Below are 26980 nucleotides of genomic sequence, written 5' to 3' on the forward strand. Positions count from 1 at the left end.
AAAAAAGTGGTCCTCCATACCTAGAGGGCAGGCGTTCTCCAGGGGCATCACAATGTACATTTGGTAGGAAATAAGAACTTAGGAAGCAGCCCGTTGTCATCGGCAGCAGTTGGGACTTAGTTAGAGGAGTCGTGGGTCACATTTGTGGTTTACAATTTCCAGTCCAAATGTAACATTTGGCTTTCTGCAACCCTGCCCCATACCATACTTTCCAATACCACCAAGAAAAGAAGAGAAAATTTCACAAAGAAGAGACAGAAGATCAATAAGAAGTCTGGGGAAATAATTGCAATAAAAAGTATAGATTTCCCTCCAAAACAAAATGAAATGCATGAAACCACAAGAAAATCTATTTTTTTTTTAGTACTGGGCAGAGAAAATTCAGGTAGAAGAAGTTATGAAAAATTGGGAAGATATTGGTAATAGGAAGTGAAACTTGATGAATCAGATAGGAAATTCAGATACCTAACTCGACACACATATAAGTTGGGTCAGGACGATTTTTTTGAGTGCTATTTTGTGGTAACACAAAATGTTTAATTTTTATTTAGCACACAACTGACCTACCTAGTGATCATATCTTTCAGAACAACAGGAGGACTAAAGCATTAAAGCCAACCCATCACATCCGCCCCTCAGGCAGCATGTGAAAGTGGGTCAGGCTGCAAACCTGTAGCGTTTTATTTTCTACAGAGTTTTGTGCTTGTCTAACCATGTGATTTTAGCATGGTAGAATAATGTGCCTTAATGGACTAAGAAAATAAATTGCACTGAAACAGTTTGAATAGTTATATTTAGTACAATACAAAACAATTGCAATGCATCTAAACCTTTTAACTACACGATTATGTATCGTAAAGTGGCTATATGAAAGATCAAAGGTTGTATTTTAAGGACTGAAAGAGAGAAGATTCAAAACTGATCAGTCAATAGATTGAACCAAATCTTCAATAATTTCATGCAACTTAAGTACTATAAAAACCAAAAGAAATGGTGCTAATGTGTTTGTCCAAGGATCTCTCAGAAAGATTTTAGTATGCATCTGGTTCAGAACAATTTGCTGCCTCAGAACAAGAGCTGTGTGTGACAAATCCATTGCTTATCCACTAATCTTAGCAAATATCATTAAAGGAAGGGTTGAATCCTGTGGTAAATCAGGTATTTTTTTTATTGGGCACTCTTAATATTCCATAGTAACAAACTAATGCAAAAATACCAGCCTGCCTCACACCAATTTTAGCTCGACAATGAAAGCTCAATACTGGACTCAAATAGCAAAAACACCTTAAAAAAACAAGAAGAATCTGTTCTCTTCTGACACAATGAAAGAACACTGAGAAGGGTCTCGACCCGAAACGTCACCCATTCCTTCTCTCCCGAGATGCTGCCTGACCTGCTGAGTTACTCCAGCATTTTGTGAATAAATACCTTCGATTTGTACCAGCATCTGCAGTTATTTTCTTATACTACAATGAAAGAACGATTGCCCGGAGGGGAGGTAAAAGGGAGGTTCAATTCTACAAATGAGCAAATCTGCTCTTTAATAGAAAATCCAAACATCGTTATTGCATCAGGATGAGAAGTTAATTGAAATTTGGTGTGATTTCTATTTGAACATGCATAAAATGTCCGATTATTATGTTGGGCCCTCAATGCAACTCTTTTACTCAGAGCATTTCAGGTAAGCAAGTCAAGCCACTCGTCACTTCAGATGCAAGTAGGCCAACGTGTGTTATTATTGGGACTTTGAAGCTGAACCCACATGAGCACTGCAGTAAAATGTTCATTTCTTGGTTTTCAACCTGCCATTATGATGCAGTGCCCCACGAAGCGAAGGTCATTAAAATTTCACTGAATGTCACTTTTCTTTTCTAGTCTACAGGAGGTGGCAAGCAAGAAAATAAATGTATATTTTAAATAAGCAATACTTGGAATAAGGGCATTCGAGAATTCTTAACTAGTTATACTAAAATTGTATGGTAGGCAACACGAATTCAAGTCATTTCTTGCCCAGTTGGTCCAATTCACAACAATGTAGGTTCGATTTCTGTTTCATAGCCCTGAGCACATTCAAATCTAGGCTGTAGTGAAGAACTACCACAGATACCACCTTTCAAAATGAATGTAGCAAACGAAGCTGTATGTGGGCCACAGAAGATTTAACAGATCCCATGGCACTATCCTCAATAGAAGGAGTGTTCCCCAATGTTCTAGCCAATATTTATTTCTCTCTCACTAAACATTACTGAAACAGAGACCAACATGTGTAAAGATAGAAGACAAAGGATTTAGTTCTTTGCAATACTTTTCCAACTTGTTCTCCAACAATGGAGGAATTAAAGGGAAGGAATGTGGAATATGAATGATATCTTTCAAAATGGACAAATTGGCAAAGCTAGCTGAAATGTATCCCATGTATTAAGAGAAGCATATAGGAATTAGTTCTGACCAATATTTTTCAATTCTCTTGGGCCACTGGTAGACTGAAGGACTGTGAAAGTGCCTTTGAAGTGTGATCCTGTCTCTCTCTCTCTCTCTACATGAGCAACCTAACCTGCTGAATATTTCCAGCATCATAATGAACTGTAATATTCTGCATCTCACAATTCTAATACCATCATCAGAAAGATACAGCACAGATAGAGGTATTCCAGTACATGAATGTGCAGTGATCAACCAACAATTTAGACTGAAGAAGGGTCTCGACCCGAAACGTCACCCATTCCTTCTCTCCTGAGATGCTGCCTGACCTGCTGAGTTACTCCAGCATTTTGTGAATAAATACCATCAATTTACACTAATCTACATGAATCCCTCTTTTTTATTCTCCCCACACTATCATTAACTCACAGAAACATAGAAACATAGAAAATGGGTGCAGGAGGAGGCCATTTGGCCCTTCGAGCCAGCACCGCCATTCATTGTGATCATGTCTGATCATCCACAATCAGTAACCCGTGCCTGCCTTCTCCCCATATCCCTTGATTCCACTAGCCCCTAGAGCTCTATCTACCTCTCTTTTAAATTCATCCAGTGAATTGGCCTCCACTGACTTCTGTGGCAGAGAATTCCACAAATTCACCATTCTCTGGGTGAAAAAGTTTTTTCTCACCTCAGTTTTAAATGGCATCCCCTTTATTCTTAGACTGTGGCCCCTGGTTCTGGACTCCCCGAACATTGAAAACATTTTTCCTGCATCTAGCTTGTCCAGTCCTTTGATAATTTTATACGTCTCTATGAGATCCCCTCTCAAACATCTAAACTCCAGTAAATACAAGCCCAGTCTTTCCAATCTTTCCTCATACTTCAGTCCCGCCATCCCGGGGATTAACCTCTCGAACCTACACTGCGCTGCCTCAATAGCAAGGATGTCCTTCCTCAAATTAGGAGACCAAAACTGCACACAATACTCCAGATGTGGTCTCACCAGGGCCCTGTACAACTGCAGAAGGACCTCTTTACTCCTACACTCAAATCCTCTCGTTATGAAGGCCAACATGCCATTAGCTCCCTCTGGATTTTACCACTCATTTACACACAAACTAACCCATGGCTCACTGGACCACTTGGAGGAAGTCCAAGCATCATATTCAGTTTGTCTAAACTCCACACAGACAGCACCCAAGGGTATAATTGAACCCAGGACTCTGGTCCTGTGTGGCTGTGGCTCTGGTAGCTGTGTCCTGTGATGCCCATTGCTTTCATTCTCTCTCCTCTGTCCTTTGAAGCTTCCAATACCACTTTGCCTCCAATATTTCCAAACAGATCTGCACGACTGAGTAACATACAAAAGATAGACACAAAGTGCTGGAGTAACTCAGCGGGTCAGGCAGCATCTCTGGAGGAAAAGGATGTGTGACGTTTCGGGTTGGGACCCTCCTTCAGGCTGAAAGTAGAGAGGAGGGAACTGGAGGTAAGTAAAAGGTCAGAACAAAGCAGGGCGGGGAACAGGTGACCAAGGGTGGAGCCCATGACAGCCCATGGTTGGCTGGGGAAGAGGTGATAATGACGGGATGCAAGAATGCGAACAGTGGAACTAGTAGGACTACTAGGGTGAGGGAGGGAGGGAGAGAGGGAGAGAACGTTCATGCAGCTGGGTTGTAAGCTACCCCAAGCAAAATATGAGATGCTGTTCCTCCAACTTACGCGTGGCCTCACTCGGACAGTGGAGGAGACCCAGGACAGAAAGGTCAGTGTAGGAATGGGAAGGGGAGTTAAAATGCTGGAAAACCGGGAGATCGCGCAGGCCAAGGCGGACTAAGGTCAGTGTAGGAATGGGAAGGGGAGTTAAAATGCTGGAAAACCGGGAGATCGCGCAGGCCAAGGAGGACTAAGTGTTCAGCATAACAATTGCCGAGTCTGCGGCCTCGCCAATATATATAGGAGCGCACACCAAGAACAGCGGATACAGTAGATGAGGTTGGAGGAGGTGCAAGTGAACCTCTGCCTCACCTGAACGGACTGTCGGGGACCTGGGATGGACGGACCCTAGATGGACTTGTAACGTACAAGTTGGTGCATTTTTGTACCCCAAACAAATCCACACACTTTGCTGGTGTTAGCCTCAGGGTTTTCTGAATTTAGGTTGCCCAAGGTGATCGACCCTGTTCAATACTTAATTGGCAGCCCTGAGAGTTTATGTAGCAAGGTCTTTCTTAGTAACTTTATCACATCTACAGCCATCATCTGCCTCATGTCACAAACAACAATCAAGATGTGGATATTCAGAAAAGCTCTCCATATACATGGGACTATTTGGAACCATCTTGATAATGGCCGCATCTCTTCACTTTATAGATATTTAATGGGAGCAGGTAAAAATATTGTTCGCATGAACCAAAGTTAAAAGATGCAAAATAAATACTAGTTTTCAGAAATCTAAAACTAAAAGTTCACCTCATGCTAATGTTCATGAAGATAAGTTCAGCTTGTCTCCCGTAACCCACAACTTACTGCCCACCTGCAAGTCCATGATTCTTATTTTCTACTCCATTTTTAAAAATAAGGTTCATTGTTTGCAAAATACAATCTTAATGAGAAACTCAAGGAATTCTATTACTTCCCATTTCAATTATGAAATATAAATAAATTTCACGAAAATGCAATACAAATCAATCACAGATCCAGAATTTAGAATGGCATTCTATTTCTTAATCTCTATAGGGAGAGGTTGAGCAGGCTGGAACTCTACTCCTTGGAGCACACGAGGATGAGGCGTGATCTTATTGAGGTGTCTAAAATCATGAGAGGAATAGATCGAGTAGATCACAGAGTCTCTTGCCAAGAGTAGGTGAATCGAGGACCAGAGGACATAGGTTTAAGGTGAAGGGAAAAAGATTTAACAGGAATCTGAGGGCTGCCTTTTCACACAAAGGGTGGTAGATGTATGGAACAAGCTGCCAGAGGATGTAGTTGAGGCAGGGACTATCCCAACATTTAAGAAACAGTGAGACAAGTACATGGATAGGACAGGTTTGGAGAGATATGAGCCAAATGTGGGTAGGTGGGACTGATGTAGCTGGGACATGTTGGCCAGTGTGGGCAAGTTGGGCCGAAGGGCCTGTTTCCACGCTGTATGACTCTATAACTATGAACATTCTACCTTTGAACCATTCCATATTGTTAAAGGAAAGGCGATCACCTAATCTTGTTTCTAGATCTCTTTAACAATCCAAGAATCTCCCAAGAATTATCATCTCCTCAAAGTAACCGGATTTTAACCATTTGTACAGGTTCAGGGTATGACAAAGAATGCTACTTTCCTTTGTAATGCTTGGAAAATTATAATTAGAATGGAATATAAACAAAACAAGAAACCAGTCAGCTGCTGCCTCTCTGTTGCGTGCAACATTTCTCCTTCCATTAAAATATTTTTAGCTTTCTATTCTGTCCTTAATTTGCTGTCTATCATTCTATCTATTTTAACATTGTGCCCATGAACTATTTCATTTTTTTTTTTAATTCTTAGAAAAAAATAAACTCGGTACCAACATTCTAGAGAATGCACTTTGATGTACGCCTACAATTGAACTTCAAGCGACCCGAGAGAGAAAGTACATGTGTGTCAGTATCTGGAAATTATACTGGGATCATTTTCAGCAGCTAATTCACTTTGATGAAAGCTTTCATGTTTTCTTCTTTGTGAAATTACTCTTAGGAATGATTATTTGTTGGTCTCGTGATTTTACTTATTGAGGCAGTGCGCACTATTGGCAAGCAGGCCGAACTACAGAGGAGCATTGGCTAACTGCAGTGAATCTATCAAAGTTATGAGCCCACAAACTGGAACACAAAAGCACAGAACGTGCCAGAGGGTTGTGTGGTAATCCGTGTGTAGACCCAACCTGCCATTGGACTCAGCGCCCAGTCTGGGACCAGCACACAGGTGAGGGATTGGATCTCCATCTCGACAGTCACAAGATTAACGGAGGGCATGGGTTTTGTCCCCCAATAGCTCTCTTTCAGTCTGAAGAATGGTCTCAACCCGAAATGTCACCCATTCCTTTATCCGGAGATGCTGCCTGACTCACTGAGTTACTCCAGCATTTTGTGTCTATCTTCGGTTTAAGACAGCCTTGGCAGTTCGATCCTACATTCGGTGTCTATCTCTTTAATTTAACATCATTTTAAATAACAGAAATGATTAGTAATTGTTCGGACACATTTAAAACCAATGGAAAAGGCCTGCTGACAGTACTTGCTGAGTGTGACCTGCTCCGCCTTTGGCAATGGTTTGCAGGGGGCCTAGTGGGGCAGCACAGTTGGTAAAGGTAACGACCACAAACATTCCATGAGTTGGTTTAGTTTAGTTTATTGTCACGTGTTCCGAGGTACAGTGAAAAGCTTTTAGTTTAGTCTGAAGAAGGGTCTCGACACGCAATGTCAGCAATTCCTTCTCTCCAGAGATGCTGCCTGTCCCGCTGAGTTACTCCAGCATTTTGTGTCTGTCATTGATTTAAACCAGCATCTGCAGTTCCTTCGTACAGCTTTTAGTTTCGTTTTAGTTTAGAGATGCAGTGCAGGCACAGGCCCTTCGGCCCAGCGAGTCCGCACCGACCAGCGATCCCCGCACATTAACACTATCCTACACACACTAGGGACAATGTACAATTTGTACCAAACCAATTAACCTACAAACCTGTACGTCTTTGGAATGTGGGAAGAAACCGAAGATCTCGGAGAAAACTCACGCGGTCAAGGGGGGAACGTACAAACTCTGTTTGTTGAGTGCGAACAAGTCAGTGGAAAGATAATGCATGAGAGTTGTGAATCTGTGGAATTCTCTGCCTCAGAGGGCAGTGGAGGCCAATTCTCTGAATACATTCAAGAGAGAGCTAGATAGAGCTCTTAAGGATAGCGGAGTCAGGGGGTATGGGGATAAAGCAGGAACGGGGTACTGATTGAGAATGATCAGCCATGATCACATTAAATGGCGGTGCTGGCTCGAAGGGCCGAATGGCCTACTCCGGCACCTATTGTCTATTGTTTATTGTCAATAAAGCCATCCACGGATACACGATAAAGGGAATAATGTGAATAATGTTTAGTGCACGATAAAGTCCGGTAAAGTCTGATCAAATATAGTCCAAGGGTGTCTAATGAGGTAGATGGAGCTAAGGCCTCATCTGAAGTTTTTGGTAGGATGGTTCAGTTGCCTCTGCTGTGAGAGACAAAAGCCAAGTTTAGGCTGGGATTCAGCCTGATATATTTTCAGAGAAACTGCAGATGTTCGCCAGCATGGTTTCAGTGGACCACTGGGCCTGTTTCCATGTTGATTTCTCCGCTACACTATGACAAATATTTGGCTAGCCTATCGATACGCTTTATCTAATCTATCGCTGCATCTGTTGTACCAAAGCAAGCTTTTTGCTTTTAGTTTTCCTACGAACAGCCACGAGAGCATTCAATAATACTGGCCCAGGAGCAATGAAAGAATAGCAATATGCATTCAAGGCAAGAGCGGATTAGATTGCAATTCTCCCCTTTACTGCAGAGTGATAACGTTTGTGGGACTGGGAGATGATGAGTGAGCTTGGGATGTTAAATGAAGTTCGAGCCATAGGCAGATTGAGAGACAGGCGTCCAATTCAATAGCAGGTGTGCCTGTGGTGTTGAGCTTCAAATGTGAATTAAAGAAAACATTAAGACACACCAGAAGGATTGGGTAAGGCAATCAAGACTATAATTTATTTAATGGCCATTGGGAACAGTCAAACTAGGCTGTTCCCAGATTATTAAGGGGTTGGACACGTTAGAGGCAGGAAGCATGTTCCCAATGTTGGGGGAGTTCAGAACCAGGGGCCACAGTTTAAGAATAAGGGGTAGGCCATTTAGAACGGAGATGAGGAAAAACCTTTTCAGTCAGAGAGTTGTAAATCTGTGGAATTCTCTGCCTCAGAAGGCAGTGGAGGCCAATTCTCTGAATACATTCAAGAGAGAGTAGATAGAGCTCTTAAGGATAGCGGAGTTAGGGGGTATGGGGAGGAGGCAGGAACGGGGTACTGATTGAGAATGATCAGCCATGATCACATTGAATGGTGGTGCTGGCACGAAGGGCCGAATGGCCTACTCCTGCATTTATTGTCTATTGTCTATTGTCTATTAAAAAAGATCCACATGATCTTTGACACAGTTTTTGCCTGCATTGTGCTTTTACACTAATTAACCCGTTACAGGTTTCACAAAGGCACCTGCGTTATCAGAATGCTCTGACAATGGCTATGAATTATGCACTTTTGGAGACACATCCGCATGCTCTGGCTTCCTTCAAAACTATTCCCCATTGCAGTTATCCAAAATACTCCATCAGCATTTGGCCCCATTTTCTCTTTCCCCTTTCTGATTTTATTTCGTCACATGTGCATTTTGATGAGATTATTCCAGCAACCTTTTAATATGCATCTTGTAGATGGTGGATTAGAACCTGCACTTCCCACAAAGGGAACATGTTGATATATCTGGTATTAATGGTGTTGTTGATATTGATGAAAATGATCATTGAGTTTTTTTGCTTGGATAGTACTTTCACTTAATTCATGCAGTGCATACCTGACATTCAGTCACCTAAACACTGATATTATCCAGATCCTGTACATAGTCATGGATAACAATATTTTTGGAGAAAGGTGAAGGAACATGTTCATAAATGCTAAGTGCAGAATTAGGCCATTCGGCCCATCAAGTCTACTCCGCCACTCAATCATGGTTGATCTATCTTTCCATCTTAACCCCATTCTCCTGCCTTCTCTCCATAACGCCTGTCACCCGTACTAATCAAACATCCTCACACTTCATCCAATAACAGAAGGAAGTTGTAGAAACAAGGAACTGCAGATGCTGGTCAATGCACAAAAGGACACATAGTGCTGGAGTAACTCAAGGAGTCAGGCAGCGTCTCTGGAGAACATGTATAGGCGATGTTTCAGGCTGAGACCCTTCTTCAGTCTGAAGGAAGTTGACTGGTTGGCACACTTTTTGTAGTGTAGACAGGGCTCCATATGTAATGGGTTCCAATGTTCCACACTCTCCACAGATGCTGCCTGACCCGCTGAGTTACTCCAGCACTTTGTACCTTTTTTTGTAAACCAGCATCTGCAGCTTCTTGCATCTACATTCCACATGTAATTACTTGATTGTACAATGTGAAGGAAACATTTCATGCCCAAGAAGATATTCGATCTTAAGGGACCTTAAGTAGGTTTTGAGCAGTGTTTATGTTACAGTCTTACCAGCTCCTGGGATGCTGCATATTCGCAGCAAGTTGAAGCACAGGAACAAAAAAAAATTGTATTCATAACTACATTGTGCATTGTCATCATGGTCTCTGTAAAATGGCAAAAATCACCAAATGTACAGAAATTAAATATGCGGTGATCATACATAAAACAGATTGACTGATGATGCCACAACTTTTGAAAAACCTGTTCATACTCCACACTCCTAAATTTAGATTATTATTTTTTTTAGATTTAGATATACAGCGCAGAAACAGACCCTTCGGCCCACCGGGTCCGCGCCGCCCAGCGATCCCCGCACTATCCAACACCCACTAGGGACAATTTTTACATTTACCAAGCCAATTAACCTACAAACCTGTACGTCTTTGGAGTGTGGGAGGAAACCGAAGATCTCGGAGAAAACCCACGCAGGTCACGGGGAGAACGTACAAACTCCGTTCAGACGGCGCCCGTAGTCAGGATCGAACCTGAGTCTCCGGCGTTGCATTCGCTGTAAGGCAGCAACTCTACCGCTGCGCCACCGTGCCGCCCTTAAATGTTTCCTTTCTAAGTATATTGTTAATTCCCTGTTGCAAGTTACTGTTGAATCCATCTCCAACATCCTTTCTACCAACTTAAAGCATAGAAAGATATTCTCACCTCCACCCATCTTGTCTGGTTTATTTTAAGCATGGTTTTCATGCTATTATGTTCTACAACACATCCACCTCAAAAGGTAAACAGATACTGATGTATTCTGCAAATAAAATTCCAGAAGTCATCAGGTTTTTAGACTAAATGTATTGCATGAAGCATTTATTCTTACCATTAACTATGAAGTAGTCGGAGAAATGTGTCACAGAACTGGTTGGCTATTGTAAAGTTGTTGTTCTTAAACTCTGCCAATCTAGAAGAGGCTCCTCTGCACACAAAGCACTGACACAAATAATTAACTTTTTGTTGCCATTGAACCAAGGTAAAGTTTCGGATCGGGACCCTTCCCGATGTGCTGAGTAACCCACTGAGTAACTCCAGCACATTGTTTCTCTTTTTGTAAACAACAACCACAGTTCCTTGTGACTCCATTAAACTGCCACGTTGGTCAATTATTGACGATGTTGAAGAGATAAGCAAAGATACATAATATTGGGGCTGGGTTATGCTCAGAGAGGAATTGGGGGCAAAATGAAATCAGCTTTGAACTTACTAAATGTCAGAGCAGGTTCAAGGGGCTCTGTGGCATACTTCTGTTCCAGTTTCTCATGTTCTTATTAATTCCACTTGGAGACATTTTCAAAAGAGACAGTTGTTCACGGCTAAACAGTGTCAGGGCATATTAACTTTAGCAAGTTATTCTCCATTAAAGCCATGAACTGCCTTTCCAGAGAACTAAAGTAACAGCAACTGACAGAGAAAGCCAAGAGAAGAGACACTATCAAATTTTGCAAAAACATGCAGAATTCTCCCCACTCATCAAACTACTAAAGCTTATATTTTTCTGCTTTACGTGATAAGCCTGCTACAAAATTTAGTGCATCAATGTATTCCACTCACATCTGCTGGTAGCACAAAGCACAGTGATTCAACCTCAGTAAAGGTCGTTGCTCAGATGGTTTTCCATGGGAGATCCCAATGCAGTTTAATCTAGTGCCCTGGGGGGTTTCGTGCAGGTGAGCAGTACAGTACATGGGTCTTTTGCACAACTCCATACTTCAATCGCCTATAACTTGCACAATGTCCTATTGCAGCTGACATTGCAACTGGGGCAACTTGGAGAGACTGTTGTGTGGAACCCGAAGGTGGACACAGGAGAACCATGCTGAGTGTGAAGACAAGACACAAAAAGCTGGAGTAAATCTGCGGGTCAAGCAGCATCTACGGGAAAAGGAATAGGTGACATTTCGAGCAGAGACCCTACTTCAGTCTGAAGGTCTCAACCCAAAACGTCACCTATCCCTTTTCCCCTAGATGCTGTCTGACCCGCTGAGTTACTCCAGCTTTTTGTGTCTATCTTTGGCTTAAAGCACCATCTGCAGTTGCTTCCTACACAATGCTGAGTGTGAGATCACCCAGGAAGACCAGAGTGCTTGTGGGCAACATTAATGTCATCTGAATACTGCTCAGTTACCTTGACCATCAATGCATCACACTAATGGACTATCTAACCATGGTCTGCCCTTTTGTTTGAATACTTGAGCAGGCCTTCTTCCCAATTCACAGCCCAGGACATTTAGGGCGGCACGGTGGTGTGGCGGTAGAGTCGCTGCCTAACAGTGAAATGCAGCGCCGGAGAGCCGGGTTCGATCCTGACTACGGGTGCTGTCTGTACGGAGTTTGTACGTTCTCCCCGTGACCTGCGTGGGTTTTCTCCGAGATCTTCGGTTTCCTCCCACACTCCAAAGACGTACAGGTTTGTAGGTTAATTGGCTTGGTAAATGTAAAAATTGTCCCTAATGGGTATAGAATAGTGTTAATGTGCGGGGATCGCTGGTCGGCGCGGACCCAGTGGGCCGAAAGGGCCTGTTTCCGCGCTGTATCTCTAAACTAAACTGAACTAGTCAACCAAAGCTGCAGCCATCGATAACAAATTTGGTTTCTGTGACAATTGGCGTTATTGTTTCATACCCTACATCCATTGAGAGCAGGCATCTTAGAGTGGAGAAGCATATGGATCTAAAGTTGCTATCGCACTATCATTCTATGAATTGATTTTGCATCATAATTTAATCACAACACATTAAATATCCACAATTGAATTTCTGGGCAGCAATAGAGATGAATGTAAAAATTGCACATGACCAAACAGAAGGCACACTGAAAAACCTTTTTAGTTTCAATGCATCTTTCCATTATATGCTTTGCATAATTTTGTTCAGGGCAAGGCTGGCAGGATTACGGAATGCTCGTTGACAAGGAATATTGAGGCTCTGGTCAGGAAAAAGGGGGGGATGTCAGATAAACACCGCTGCGATCAGGTGACAACCTTGCGGAGTATAGGAGATGTTAGAGTTCACGAGGAAAATCAGGAAGGCAAAGGGGAAGATGGGATAGCTTTGGCAAGTAAGGTATGGGGGAACCCCAAGAAATCCTGTCAGTATATTAAGAGCAAAAGGGTAAGTCAAATCAAATCAAATCAAATTGCTTTTATTGTCATTCAAAAACAAATTTGAACGAAATGGTCGTTACCACGCAGTCACAAACAATAAAGAGCACAAGACACACAACCACACAAGTTTAACACAGACAACCATCACTGTGATGGAAGGCAAGAAAAGTCTTATCTCCTCCTCCGTTCCTCTCCCGCGGTCAGGCAGTCAAACTGCTGCCTCGAGGCGATCGAGGCTCCCGACTCCCGAAACCCCCGCCGGGCGATGGAAGGTCCCAGGGCCGAGCCCACACCGGGCGATGGAAGGTCCCAGGGCCGAGCCGAGCAGGCCGATGAAGGTCCTGAGCCCACACCGGGCGATGGAAGGTCCCAGGGCCGAGCCGAGCAGGCCGATGAAGGTCCTGAGCCCCACCGGGCGATGGAAAGTGCCGCGGCCGAGCCACGCAGGGCGATGAAGGGCCTGCGAACGTGTCGATCGAGCCTGGTGATTCGGGGCAGTAGAGGCTGCTACGGCTGGAGCTCCCGATACCTGGTCGCCAGCCAGGGACCTGCGAGCTCCCGCGCAAAGCCCGCGGCCGAAGCCTCCGAGATGGTAAGTCCAGGCCCTGCAACCGGAGCCTTCAAGGTCGATCCCAGCTGGAGGCCGCCAACTCCACGGTGTTAGGCCGTAGCGCGAACGGAGATACGGCATGGAAAAAGGTCGCATCTCCGTTGAGGAGGAGATTTAAAACAAAAGGTTTCCCCCACCCCCCCCCCCCCCCCCCCCACCCCCACATATACACAGCTAAAAATAGGTCATTATATTACATACATTTAAACGCTGACAATACACAAAGAAAGAAAAAGACAGACAGACTGTCGGTGAGCCACAGCCGCAAGGCGCAGCCACTTCCAGGAAATAGGGAGTAGGGAAAGTAGGGAGAGAATGGAGCCCCTTAAGGATCAATGTGGTTGTCTATGTGTGGAGATGGGCGGGATCTTCAATATTTCTTGACTGTATTTACAATGGAGAAGGTCATCTTACTATTTTACTAGTCTGAAGAAGAGCCTCGCCCCGAAACGTCACCCATTCCTTCTGTCCAGAGATGCTGCCTGACCCGTTGAGCTACTCCAGCATTTTGTGTCTCCTTACTATTTTACTATGTCTACGAATGAACATCAATGCTTTACAACATTATGGTGCACTTTTATATTTGGGGGGGGGAGGGGGGGGAGGTGTACTAAGTACAATGAAGTAGATCTCAGGGGAATCCACTTTTACTGTTACCTGCAGCAAGTCCATGCTTTTATCCCTGAGAATGAGGATTCAGTGTATTTTTAAATGTGTTTTTTTTAATTATCAAAAAATACTTTATTCAAGAAATAAATATATACAAAAGTATATATAAATATATACTTCAGACTTCTTCAGTCTGAAGAAGGGTCTCGACCCGAAACGTCACCCATTCCTTCTCTCCCGAGATGCAGCCTGACCTGCTGAGTTACTCCAGCATTTTGTGAATAAATACCTTCGATTTGTACCAGCATCTGCAGTTATTTTCTTATATACAAAACATGTTCCTTCCAAAACTCCATCCGGCATTCTCGGAGATTATACATACGTTCAATACAGATATTCAATACACCAATTACACAAAATTACCCCCCACCCTTGCCACTGATGTGGCCCACTGGCGTGGAATCCCTTCCCTTATTTGGAGGGGCGTCTCCACCACATCCTGCCCCACATGTCCAGCAGCCGAAGGACCCTAGACTGTGGTCCTCCCCCACAGAGCCTTGGCGTTGGCTGCACCGAGCTTCAGTGCGTCCCACAGCAATAAATGTGATTAACTAACGGACTGGTCATAAGTATTTATCTTCTCCAACCTGATGAAAGAAACATTGCAGTACCATGTAGGAACCAAACGTTTCATCAATGATTATGAGCAAAATGAATTAAATTCAAAATTTCCATTACCTGTTTCTCAAATTTATGTTCTCCATAGTCTGTAAAAGCTAAAACATTTCTGAATATGGCTTCGTTATTTAAACCTCATCCGATGCTAACAAATCACATTTGAAAGATTGTGCACCATGTACTTTGACAAAATAATCATAACCACTCAAAATAAACACTAGCATCAAGAGCTTCTTCCTCTATTCTGCTGTCTACTAGTTTTACTACATGTGACATCCTGTACATTCAAATCTAAAGAATGGTCACTCTCAACATAACCAATCTTACAAGCGGAAATTGTCGGTCAAAATTATGACTTGCATGTTATTAAACAAACAAAGCTTGCATAAATACCTTTCCAAAGCTTCCTTTCCCAATAGCACGGAGTATTTGAAAGTGGTCAAAATTCACTGCAAAAAAAAAGAAATAAAATATTTGAATGTTTTTGTAATCACAGGTGTACTACTTTTTCCATGCCAGAATATAAAGCAATTCCAGATTCCTCTGAAGTAGATCTATCTCTTAAAACACTGGAGACCTTACATCACCAGTTCAATTTGTCAGTGGTACTGGAAGAGTTAATAGCTCCATTATTATTATTGTTTATATAATTGCAGTTGCATTAACTCTGACTATTTTTCAGCTGTAGTAGGAATATTCCAAGACCTTTTTATACTCAGTTTGAAAGTGTGCCAGTAAGGCACTCAGTTCCCGGTAGAATTCGTCTTTACTGTAACAGATAGATTGATGGTATTAGTTTATTTAACCACCTCATTTCACATTTCCTGAACATGTGCACTGTGCGGGAGATTAAAGAGGGAGAAGATTACCTTCCATCACATTGAAGAATGCGGGGAGCTGCTGTGGTGGATGTTTATGTTAACTTTTATTTTATGCGGTTGTGTGTCTTGTTGCTTTTCACTTAGTATGGCTGTATGGTAACTCAAATGTCACTGTATCTTAATTGGTACATGTGACAATAAATGACCGTGAAACCTTGTTTGCTGGCACCATGGATTAAATAAAATAATTAGATGATAACCACAGGAAATAGAAAACTAAGTTGATGTTTTCATGAGGCAAATCAATTCTAGGGATTTCAGAGATGCAATAATACTCTTGCAGTACAATAATAGATTTACAATTTAAAAAAAACTTGAGACACCTTGAGGCATACAACTGATTAAAATTAAGTAGAATTTATAGGATCAGAAAAGGAATCTTTTGAACAACGTACGTTCTGTTCAGAATTCTTCTGTGGGGTTCCTGTTTTGTTCTTGCACTGAACAAACTGATTAAAATGTCAGATGTGGTCATGGTTTACAATTGGATTACCATAAAACTATTCCAACAATGCAGTCGGCTAAAGTCAATTAAAAAAATGGCATGGATAAAATGTTGATTGAAGAATATATAATGCCTTTCTCTGAGAACAAGGCTGCTAAATGAACACAGTAATTCAACAGATATAATGTAAAATGTAATAGGCTCTTTGTACGATGCTGCACAGTGTTATGAAATATCCACAACTACTTGGAAAAACATATTTTGGTTTAAAACATAGTATACTTAAAATGGGAACATCCATTTCTTTTGGCAAGTATATATTGAAACGCTGTGGGTGAGTCAGTCAGATATTGCTTTGACACGTTCATGTTCGTACTTTCCTACTTATGACGAATGGATCAACACATTTCTGGAGACAGCAAACAGTGGGGACACAAAGGAGCAAGTTACTGAATGATCTGAATATCATTGCAACTTAGTCAGTTTCCACCGTATTGGAAATAGACACAACATTTTGTGTCTATCTTCGTGTGAACCAGCATCTGAGGTTCTTCCCACATATTCCAACATTGTGGGACGGGAATTAAAATTGTCGGGTTAGTCGTGCCACATACCTGTAAACTATTGATTTTTTTATTCACCCAACAGATGCACTCAACAATACCCTGGCTAACATTTATTGCTTGTCCGAATTAATTTTGAACTGAGTAGATTGTTAGGCCATTTCAGAAGGCAGTTAATCTGAACTAATTTAGTGTGAGCTTTGAGACACATGTCGACAGAACCGCGTATGGATGGGAGATTTCATTCCCTGAAAGGTCATTAGTGAATTGGACGTGCTTCCATAATCATACGGCAGCTTCATGATCAACATTACTGATACAGATCCAGTTCATACCTCAGCCACATAATCAAATGAATTTGAATTCATCAGGTGCTTTGATAGGATGACTCTTATCAGAAGTCCTACATGGCAGAGGGACACTTTATACCAGGATGCTACATATCACCAAACACGATCTTCACACTTCAAGCCATGCAAATGTGTTTAGTTTAGAGATACAGCATTGAAACAAGCACTTTGGCGCACCGAGTCCACACCGAACATCGATCACCCACTCATATTCGTTCTATGTTATCCCACTGTCTCATCCACTCCCTACTCCTTTAAGTCCAGGCTCAAAACCTATTTCTACTCCCTAGCATTTGAGGCCCTCTGAGGGGGCGCTGTGAACTGTTTATGAATGTGCTGTTATGTTTGTGTGCTATTGTATGTTCGTTCTTAGTACCTAATCAGATGTACAGCACTTTGGTCAACGTGGGTTGTTTTTAAATGTGCTATACAAATAAAATTGACTTGACTTGACTTGACTACATATTGGACACAAAAAGCTGCAGAAACTCATTGCACATATTAGGGGCAACTGACCAATTAACTTGTAGGCCAATTAACCTGTAGGCCAATTGGCACTTGTAGGCCAATTAACCTGCAAGTCCGCACGTCTTTGGGATGTGGGAAGAAATTGGAGCACCTGGGGGAAACATAGCACCTATGGTCAGTGGGCGAATGTGCAAACTCCACACATACTGGACCCGAGCTGGGGATCAAACCTGGATCTCTGGTGCTGTGAGGCAGCACCTCTAACAGCTGCGCCACTGTGCCATCCTTAAATATTCAGAGAATATTCTGGAAATATTCTGGAAATGAGTAATGTGCCAGAAAAGTTAATATTTCAGGAGGAACCCATCTTTAGAACCATAGCTGATTGAATGCTAACCCACCAGTAATTCTTTTTCAGAATTCCTCACCAGCATTAATTCCCCACTGACCACCAAAGCTACAACATTCCTAAGAAAGATACAAAAAAGTTGGAGTAACCCGGCAGGCAGCATCTCCGGGGAGAAGGAATGGGTGACATTTTGGGTCGACACCCTTCTTCAGACCCTTCTTGCTGCCTGTCCCGCTGAGTTACTCCAGCTTTTTGTGTCTTTCTTCAGTTTAAACCAGCATCTGTCGTGTCTTCCTACACGCAACAACATTCCTGATCTTTATTAATCTTCACATTTTGAAATGCCTGTTAAAAACCATAATGCTCAAGGCAAGTACCTTACAGTCTTAAAAAGTAACCTTACAGTCTTAAAAAAAGAAAACACAACTACAGTACGTAGGATGCAGAGTACCAAGCTAAAATGGCGACAGTATCTATGGTGGCAGCAAATGGTGGCAGCAATTTGTAATGTGTGAACAAGTGCTCAGGATTCACAGATATTTTCATGTTTCCAGATATGCAGCTAAATGAATATCTGGTGTGAATAAAGCAATGAAACTAAGAAATATGAACAGAAGATTTCTCACACCCGCTCCAGCAGTGAACAGGCTGATCTGCTTCGAAACCCACCCTATCTCCATATTCTTGGGTACCTTGAATATCAGAAGCCCCACAAACTCTAGTTTGAATGCAATCACTGACGAAGCTTCCTAAAATCTCCAGAGTGGTGAATCCAAAGATTTGCCATTCTAGGAATGGAAAAGTTTCCTCTCATTTCAACCCAAATTGCACATTCCTTGTTTTGACAAGAAGAAGCTTAATTCTGAACCTCTTGGGAATGGGAAGTATTCACCTTGCACATACTCTGTTGAATTCTCCAAGGATTTTGTACATTTCAATTAAGCCACCTCTTTTCCCCTATACAGTATTCCAGAAAACTGAGGCTTGGTCTACTCACTCTCTCCTGACAGAGCAGCCAACTTAGGATACAGTCTGGTGAATATCTACTATACTCCCTCTGCAGCAAGTATACATATTGTTTAGGTAAGGAGACCAAAAACATATACAATAAACCAGATGTGTGGGAAAGAACTGTAGATGCTGGTTTACATCAAAAGGTAGACACAAAATGCTGGAGTAACTCAGCAGGGCAGGCAGCATCTCTGGAGAGAAGGAACAGGTGACGTTTCGGGTCGAGACATTTTAGGTCTGAAGAAGGGTCTCGACCCGAAACATCACCCATTCCTTCTCTCCAGATACGCTGCCTATCCCGCTGAGTTACTCCAGCATTTTGTGTCTACCTACAATAAACCAGATCTGGTCTCATCAACATCCCATGTAATTGAACATCTACACTTGTATACTCAAATCCTCCAGCAAACAGGTCAATATACCCTTTGCTTTCCTAATTGCCCATGGAACCTGCACATCTGTTTAAATTATTCAAATATTATTGCATGGAAAAACAACTTATTTTCCTAAATGTTGTGCTGGATTTTTCAAATACAGCCTTGGTAGTGGTGTAAAGATTTGCACGCTTGCAAGCAACATTTTACCAACACTATTCCATTAACATATTATTTCTTGGTTTTGCAACCAAACAGCACATTTAAAATCCATGCACTGGTATTTAGAGGTGCACTGGAAAATGTGATTCGAAAGTGTGTTAGAATGGCAACCTAGGGAAAAGCAAAAATGGAGTCAAGCAAGACAAAGGCCTTTCCATGGTTCTTTAATGCTTCACTGAATATGCTGCCGGGGTCTACAAGCAACTTGAGCAACTTCCACTAAGATGTAGTGAGATAAGAGAGGACAGAAGTTGGCATGATTGTATCATACAACTTGATACACATGAACAATGGACAATGTAGGATCCGGGTGTAAGCATCCTTCATGAGCGACTATTTGCCTACCTAGGCAAGGTAAAGCAAGCAAAGACTTTCACTGCGACTTGTCACATGTGACAATAAAGTATTCAATTCAATTCAATTCAATTGATATATGTATATGTTGGAGGCAGGGAAGCCGAACCAGATGAAGGAGGGAAATGTGTGACTAATGACACACACTTGACAACATCCTACTATGCATATCACACCAACCACTTCACTCTTCTCAAGTCTACATCAGTGTAGCATTCAACTTGCCTTGCAGCTGTGCCCTGCTTTCCCTTCTATGCATTCTCTCACATCCCCATCTGTCCACCCACCATTGACACTCATTCTTATGCAATGACCTCGCTCTCCTTCATTGACACCCTTAATACATGTTCTCCATCAATCTCGTCTTCACATGCCATATGTTCCCCCGTATAAGTGATTGAAAAAAGCAGCAAAATGGGATCGTGGCCTCCGAGTGTGCATGGGATTTGTGGGCAGGGAATTGGGGAACAGCGGATATGAATCTTCTAAAGAAGTAGAGGTGCTGAAAGGGCTTTCTTTATGAATGCATCAATGTGCTGGGTCCAGGACAGATCTTCGGAGATATCTATGCCCAGGAATTTGAAGCTTTTAACTCCGTCCACCACCGTCCCATTGATGAAGCCAGGTTTTGTGGATCCTCATTTTCCTCTCCCAAAGTTCGCAATCAGTTCCTTGGTCTTACTGACGTGGAGCGCAAGGTTGTAGTTCTGGCCCCATTTGAGACTCCGACTCATTGTCATCTATGATTTGTCCAACAACGTTGGTGTCGTCAGCAAACTGTGTCCGGCTACACAATCGTGAATGTAGAGTGAGTAGAGCAGAGGGCTGAGCACAGAGCCTTGCGGTGCTCCCGCACTGATGGTTATTGAGGAGGAGGAGGGGCTGCCGATTCATGTCTGTGATTGTGCTCTGTTGATGAGGAAGTCAAGGATCCAAGGGATGCGCAGAGACCCAGTTCCGTTAGCATGGTACCCAGCTTGGAGGAGATGATGGGATTGAACGCCGAGCTGTAGTCTAAGAACAACTGCCCAACATCTGTGTTTTTATGGTCCGAGTGGTCTAGTGCTGAATGGAGTGGCCGCCAGTGAGATCGCATCCTCCATTGACCAGTTGTGGCGGTAGGCAAAGTGTAGCGGGTCCAGTTTATTATTGAAGAAGGAGATGGTATACATCATAACCAACCTCTCAAAGCACTTCATCACAACGGACATTAGTGCCACCGGTCGTCATCAGTCGTCATCGAGGCACGTCACCTTACTCTACTTGGGCACCAGTATTATTGATGCCCTTTTAAAGCAGATGGGAACCTCAAACGGAAGATGTCTGCAAAAGCTGCCAAATGATTTACCATTCCTTTGCTGGTGAATTTGGTCAGCATGCCCTCTGTTTAGGGAAATTCCAAAACAAACATGTGGCATTCTTCACAATCACCAGAGAGTACAATGATACAACATGTCATGCATATCTTATTTCATTTGTCAGTTTTCATCTCCATAATCACCACAATGTGAACCAATATATTTATTGCATAGCACAGTATAGCATAGCATAGATTATGTAAACTATCTAATATAAAATATAAGTACAATGTTAAAATAAAACTTTAATTTTGTGACAATTTTAATGCTTCATGTAAGTTTCTCTCCCCCGAGTTCATTTTCGAGATCCATCAACCAGTTATTGCCTGTTCCTAAGTGCCCAGAGAAAGTAATGCTGAGCCACCCCTTGTAACCTCAACAATCCTACTGGAGAGTTTGAGTTTATAAAAGGTACTCCCACAGCGTTACCATGATTTCAATGCAGAAATTATGAAGGACTGGTGATGTAATTCCAAGTCAGGAGATAGATTGCAAATTGGAGGGAAAAGCTCCATGAGGGCTGGCACAGTGGCACAGCGGTGGAGTTGCTGCCTTACAGCGCCAAAGTCCTGGGTTCGATCCTGACATGGAGTGCTGTCTGTATTGAGTTTGGACGTGCTCCCTATAACTGTGTGGGTCTTCTCCGGGTTCCTCCCACACTCCCAAGACGTACAGGTTTGTAGGTTAATTGGCTTTGGTAAAATTGCAAATTGTCCCCCGTGTGCAGGTTCGTGCTAGATCACTCTTTGGGGCGGACTCGGTGGGCCGAGGGGCCTGTTTCCGCACTGTATCTCCAAAGTCTCAATCTCTGAAGCAAGGCCAATGCCCATGACCACTCACAGACCAAACATACAAACTATCACTGAATGCCTGGAAAAGTTGTGGACAACACATGGTAAACCTGGGACATCTTCACTGATCATCGTGCAATGTGCAGAAAAGCATTATTTAATCTCAAACAAAAGCAACAGCAGCCTATTTTATGTTGCTGCCATTTACTGTGACTGCCAAGGAGAAATATTATGTGGCAGCAATCTTATCAATTTCTCACCTCTTCTTTCTTGATAGTATTTTTTAAGCCTAAAGGTTCATGATTCACTCTGAAACTTGGCTGTATAATAATATAAGCTAGGATGGGAAATAATTATCAAATAAACATTCACCACCACCAACAAGGTACTTTTTGTTTGTCAAAGGTAAAGAGACGTGGTGGGCAATTTTATTAAAATATTCAATGCAGTAATCCCAAACAAAGGACAGGCTTCCTTTTACAAAGCTTAGAGTAGCTGAACTAATTGGATCAGACTGCAATGTCTTCCACATACCTTTATTCTTAGACTGACCCCTGGCTCACATCCTACCTCATGCTGCAACCGTCTGCCAACTCCTCCGCTATTGCCTATTCTTTGTCACCATCCCTTTTCATCCCAACACTGTGCCATAAATATCTGGACCTGACAATCAATTAAACTTGCCGTCCGCTGAAAAAACCCAGGTAAGGCCGCATAACCACTACTGATTTGAGTTAAAGCCTATATACACGATGAGCCAAAACATTATGACCACTGACAGGCGAAATGAACAACATTATCTTGTTATAATAATAATAATAATAATAATATTATTTATTATTAAATAATAATTTAATAATTATTAAATTATTAAATTTACAGAGTGGCATAATGGCACCTGTCAATGGCACCTAACAATGGCACCTGTCAATGGCACCTGTCAATGGCACATGTCAATGGCACATGTCAATGGCACCTGTCAAGGGGTGGGATATATTAGGCAGCAAGTGAACAGTCAGTTCTTGAAATTGATGTGTTGGATGCAGGAGAAATGGGCAGGAGTAAAGACCTGAGCGACTTTGACAAGGGCCAAACTGTTATGGCCAGACGACTGGGTCAGAGCATCTCTGAAACGGCAAGGCTTGTGGGGTGCTCCCGGTCAGTAGTGGTGAGTACCTACTGACAGTGGTCCGAGGAGGGACAAACCACAAACCGGCAACAGACATGGTGTTGGGCGCCCAAGGCTCATCGATGCGCGAGGACATCGAAGGCTATCCCGACAGAAGGTCTACTGTGGCACAAGTCACAGAAAATGTTAATGGTGGTCACGGGAGGAATGTGTCACAATACACAGTGCATCGCACCCTGCTGCATAAGGGGCTGCACACGGAGGCACAACAGCATATTAGGCAGGTGGTCATAATGGTTTGGCTCATCAGGTCATAATGTTTTGGTTCATCAGTGTACATCCTATTTAGGCAACACAGACATTTTCCTTAGATTGTCCTGTGGCCCATTAACCCATGATTATCCATTGCTAGGGGAGCAGAGAACCTCACAGCTGCACCTGCTCACTCTTCCATTCGTTGCAGCACAGGTTACAATGGAATCAGGATGACAGCCCCAAAAGGTCTCCTAATGTTCACCTTGAAATCAGGACGTGCAGTGATATCTGCTCCAGGAAATTGTACGGTCATTGAAATTCCTCTAGCGGGATCTTACTTACATGTTACCACTGAGAATTGATTGTGTTTACAGGCACGACCAGACAGATCATTCAGTGGGGCCAAACACAAAAAGCTGGAGTAACTCAGCGGGTCAGGCAGCATCTCTGGAGAAATGGAAGAGGTGATGTTTTGGGTCGAGAAGAAGGGTCTGAAAAGGGGTCTCGACCCAAAACGTCACCCTAGTCCTTTTCTCCGGAGATGTTGTCTAATCCGTTGAGTTACTCCAGCTTTTTGTGTCTATCTTCAGTTTAAACCAGCATCTGCAGTTCCTTCCTGCACATTCAGTGGGGCCAGTCGCCTGGCCATAACAATTTGGCCCTTGTCAAAGTCGCTCAGGTCTTTACTCCTGCCCATTTCTCCTGCATCCAACATATCAACTTCAAGAACTGACTGTTCACTTGCTGCCAAATATATCCCACCCCTTGACAGGTGCCATTGACAGGTGCCATTGACAGGTGCCATAGACAGGTACCTCATTAAGCAGATAGACGCTGCAATAGGACAAGGCCCGATTTCATTTGCATTAGGTCACTTTCACCCCCACTACTATGGGCTTTACATGGAGATCATTTACAGGTCCTTGCCAGCTTATTGGCGCGATGGGTTTACCAGTTACGGTGGAGCTGCAGTCATCTTCTGCCATGTGAGAATACAGCATGTGGCCGCATTTCCATCCTCCAAACCGCTCGTGATGAAAACAGTTTGCATGAACGCAACAGTGCAACAACTTGAATAGAAACTGTACTGCCATCTATTTCATCCTTATATCCCAATCAGCCATTGATTCATGTTCTTAGCATTGTGGAGGAAACAGTACTTATCACTGGAATTCCAACAGGAGGAATGAAATAATCAGCACACACAGGGAAATGGCAAGTCGGGAAAACTTGGCCCTTATACAGTTACCTATCTACAATGATTGTGGAAATCAGCCTCAGTCTGACTTGTTCATGAAACACAGGACACGTCCAATCTGGCTAATCACTGTCCAAACGGCCAACTCTCAATCATCAAAGAGAAGAAAATAGTTAATTGTGGTATCAAATAGTACTTAAACACCTATACCCTGTCTGACGATGCCCAGATTTATACTTCATTAGGACCACTTCCTGACTTCATCATAGCCTTAGTCCTAACCTCAACTAAAGAACTGAATGCCATCCATAGATGAGGTGAGACTAACTGCCCTTGGCATTAAGACAGCATTTGACTGAAGATGGCAGAGGCATCTTGGTAAAAATCCAATCAATGGGGGTTGAAGGAGAAAGCGTTGCAAACGTTGTGGTCATACCTTACACAAAGGAAAATGGTTGCAATTGTTTGAGGTCAATCAACCATTACATTACATTACCCAGTACATTACTGCAAGGGCTCTTCAGGGTCGTGCTCTGGGCCCAATTACCTTCAGCCGCTTCACCAATGATCTTCCTATGATTCTAAGGTCATGGGATAGGAGCAGAATTCGGCCATTCGGCCAATCAAGTCTGCTCCGCCATTCAATCATGGCTGATCTATCTCTCCCTTCTAACCCCATTCCCCTCCCCATAACCTCTGACACCCGTACTAATCACGAGTCTATCTATCTGCCTTGAAAATATCCATTGACTTGGCCTCCACAGCCTTCTGTGGCAAATCATTCCACAGATTCATCCCCCTTCTGACTAAAATATTTCCTCCTCATCTTCCAAAAGAGAAGTCTTTTAATCCGAGGCCATGACCTCCAGTCCTAGACTCTCCCACTGGTGGAAACATCCTCTCCACATCCACTCTATCCAAGCCCTTCACTATTTGGTACGTTTCAATGAGGTCCCCCCTTATTCTTGTAAACTCCAGCGAGTACAGGCCCAGTGCCGTTAACCACCAAGGTTTCAACTGGGGACATTCACTGATGATTGGACAATGTTTGATTTCCATTCACAACTCAGAAAAAGAAGTAGGTTATGCTTGCATACATAGAAACATAGAAACATAGAAAATAGGTGCAGGAGGAGGCCATTTGGCCCTTCGAGCCAACACCACCATTCATTGTGATCATGGCTGATCATCCACAATCAGTAACCTGTGCCTGCCTTCTCCCCATATCCCTTGATTCCACTAGCCCCTAGAGCTCTGTCTAACTCTCTTTTACATTCATCCAGTGATTTGCCTTCTGTAGCAGAGAATACCACCAAATCCCATGATGTATAAACCCGTAATGGACAAGAGCAGCTGGTGCAGGAAACCACCACTATCTGCAAGCTCCTCTCCAAGTTGCATCTCATCGCCATTCATTAATCAACACTGAGTCCAGATGATGGAACTCCCCACCCACCAGTATCGTGGAACGACCTTCATCAGAAAGAATGCAGCAGTTCAACAACATCTCTAAAAGGCAATCAGGGATGGGCAATAATCTTGGCAACACCCAGATCCTGCAAATACATTTTTTTTTAAAAAGTCGGCTTATGCATCTTCAAATTTGAATCCTTCCGCCATCCCTGGAAAAAGAGTAAATTCTATCCTCGCATTTGAACCTGCTTTTCACATTCATCACCCCAACTCCCAAATATTGTCTCTTGTTTTAATGGTGAACATGGTGTAACAAGTTCATCTCTCGCTCCCTGCCTCTTCACTGCAGTCCTCTACTTGAGTCTTTCCTCTTGCTGAAAGCCAAGAGCCACAATCTCTCGGATTGCGGAAAAAGATAATAGACGAGAGAGAATCTATCTCAGCATTCACCACCAAAGACATTCTTGCCACAGAGGGAGTACAGAGAAGGTTCACCAGATTGATTCCTGGGATGGCAGGACTTTCATATGAAGAAAGACTGGATAGACTCGGCTTGTACTTGCTGGAATTTAGAAGATTGAGGGGGGATCTTATAGAAACTTACAAAATTCTTAAGGGTAGATGCAGGAAGATTGGTCCCGATGTTGGGGAAGTCCAGAACAAGGGGTCACAGTTTAAGGATAAGGGGGAAGTCTTTTAGGACCGAGATGAGAACGTTTTTTTTCACACAGAGAGTGGTGAATCTGTGGAATTCTCTGCCACAGAGGGTAGTTGAGGCCTGCTGAATATTTTCAAAATGACGTTTTAATTGCCCATTTGAGCTATTATGCACGCTATCAGTGTCTAAGTTACGGCCGCACAGGTGGAATAGAAACATAGAAACATGGAAAATAGGTGCAGGAGTAGGCCATTCGGCCCTTCGAGCCTGCACCGCCATTCAATATGATCATGGCTGATCATCCAACTCAGTATCCCGCACCTGCCTTCTCTCCATACCCCCTGATCCCTTTAGCCACAAGGGCCACATCGAACTCCCTCTGAAATATAGCCAATGAACTGGCCTCAACTACTATCCTTAAGAGCTCTATCTAGCTCTCTCT

At 43.0% G+C, this 26980-nt stretch overlaps 1 protein-coding gene across 4 annotated transcripts in view; it reads right to left on the bottom strand.

Annotated features, from left to right (window-relative positions):
• stk32c (serine/threonine kinase 32C) overlaps nucleotides 1–26980 on the bottom strand; it is a 298054-nt gene that overhangs the window by 141694 nt on the left and 129380 nt on the right. For 3 of the 4 annotated variants that reach the window (XM_078413689.1, XM_078413688.1, XM_078413691.1), the window contains exon 2: nucleotides 15113–15168. In XM_078413689.1, coding sequence (XP_078269815.1) covers nucleotides 15113–15168 — 56 coding nt within the window. Of the gene's footprint in view, nucleotides 1–15112; nucleotides 15170–26980 lie in introns of all 4 variants that reach the window. The other variant, XM_078413690.1, reaches the window with a different exon arrangement.

The sequence above is a fragment of the Rhinoraja longicauda genome, chromosome 16 (genome assembly GCF_053455715.1).
Source record: "Rhinoraja longicauda isolate Sanriku21f chromosome 16, sRhiLon1.1, whole genome shotgun sequence".
Taxonomy (NCBI): domain Eukaryota; kingdom Metazoa; phylum Chordata; class Chondrichthyes; order Rajiformes; family Arhynchobatidae; genus Rhinoraja; species Rhinoraja longicauda.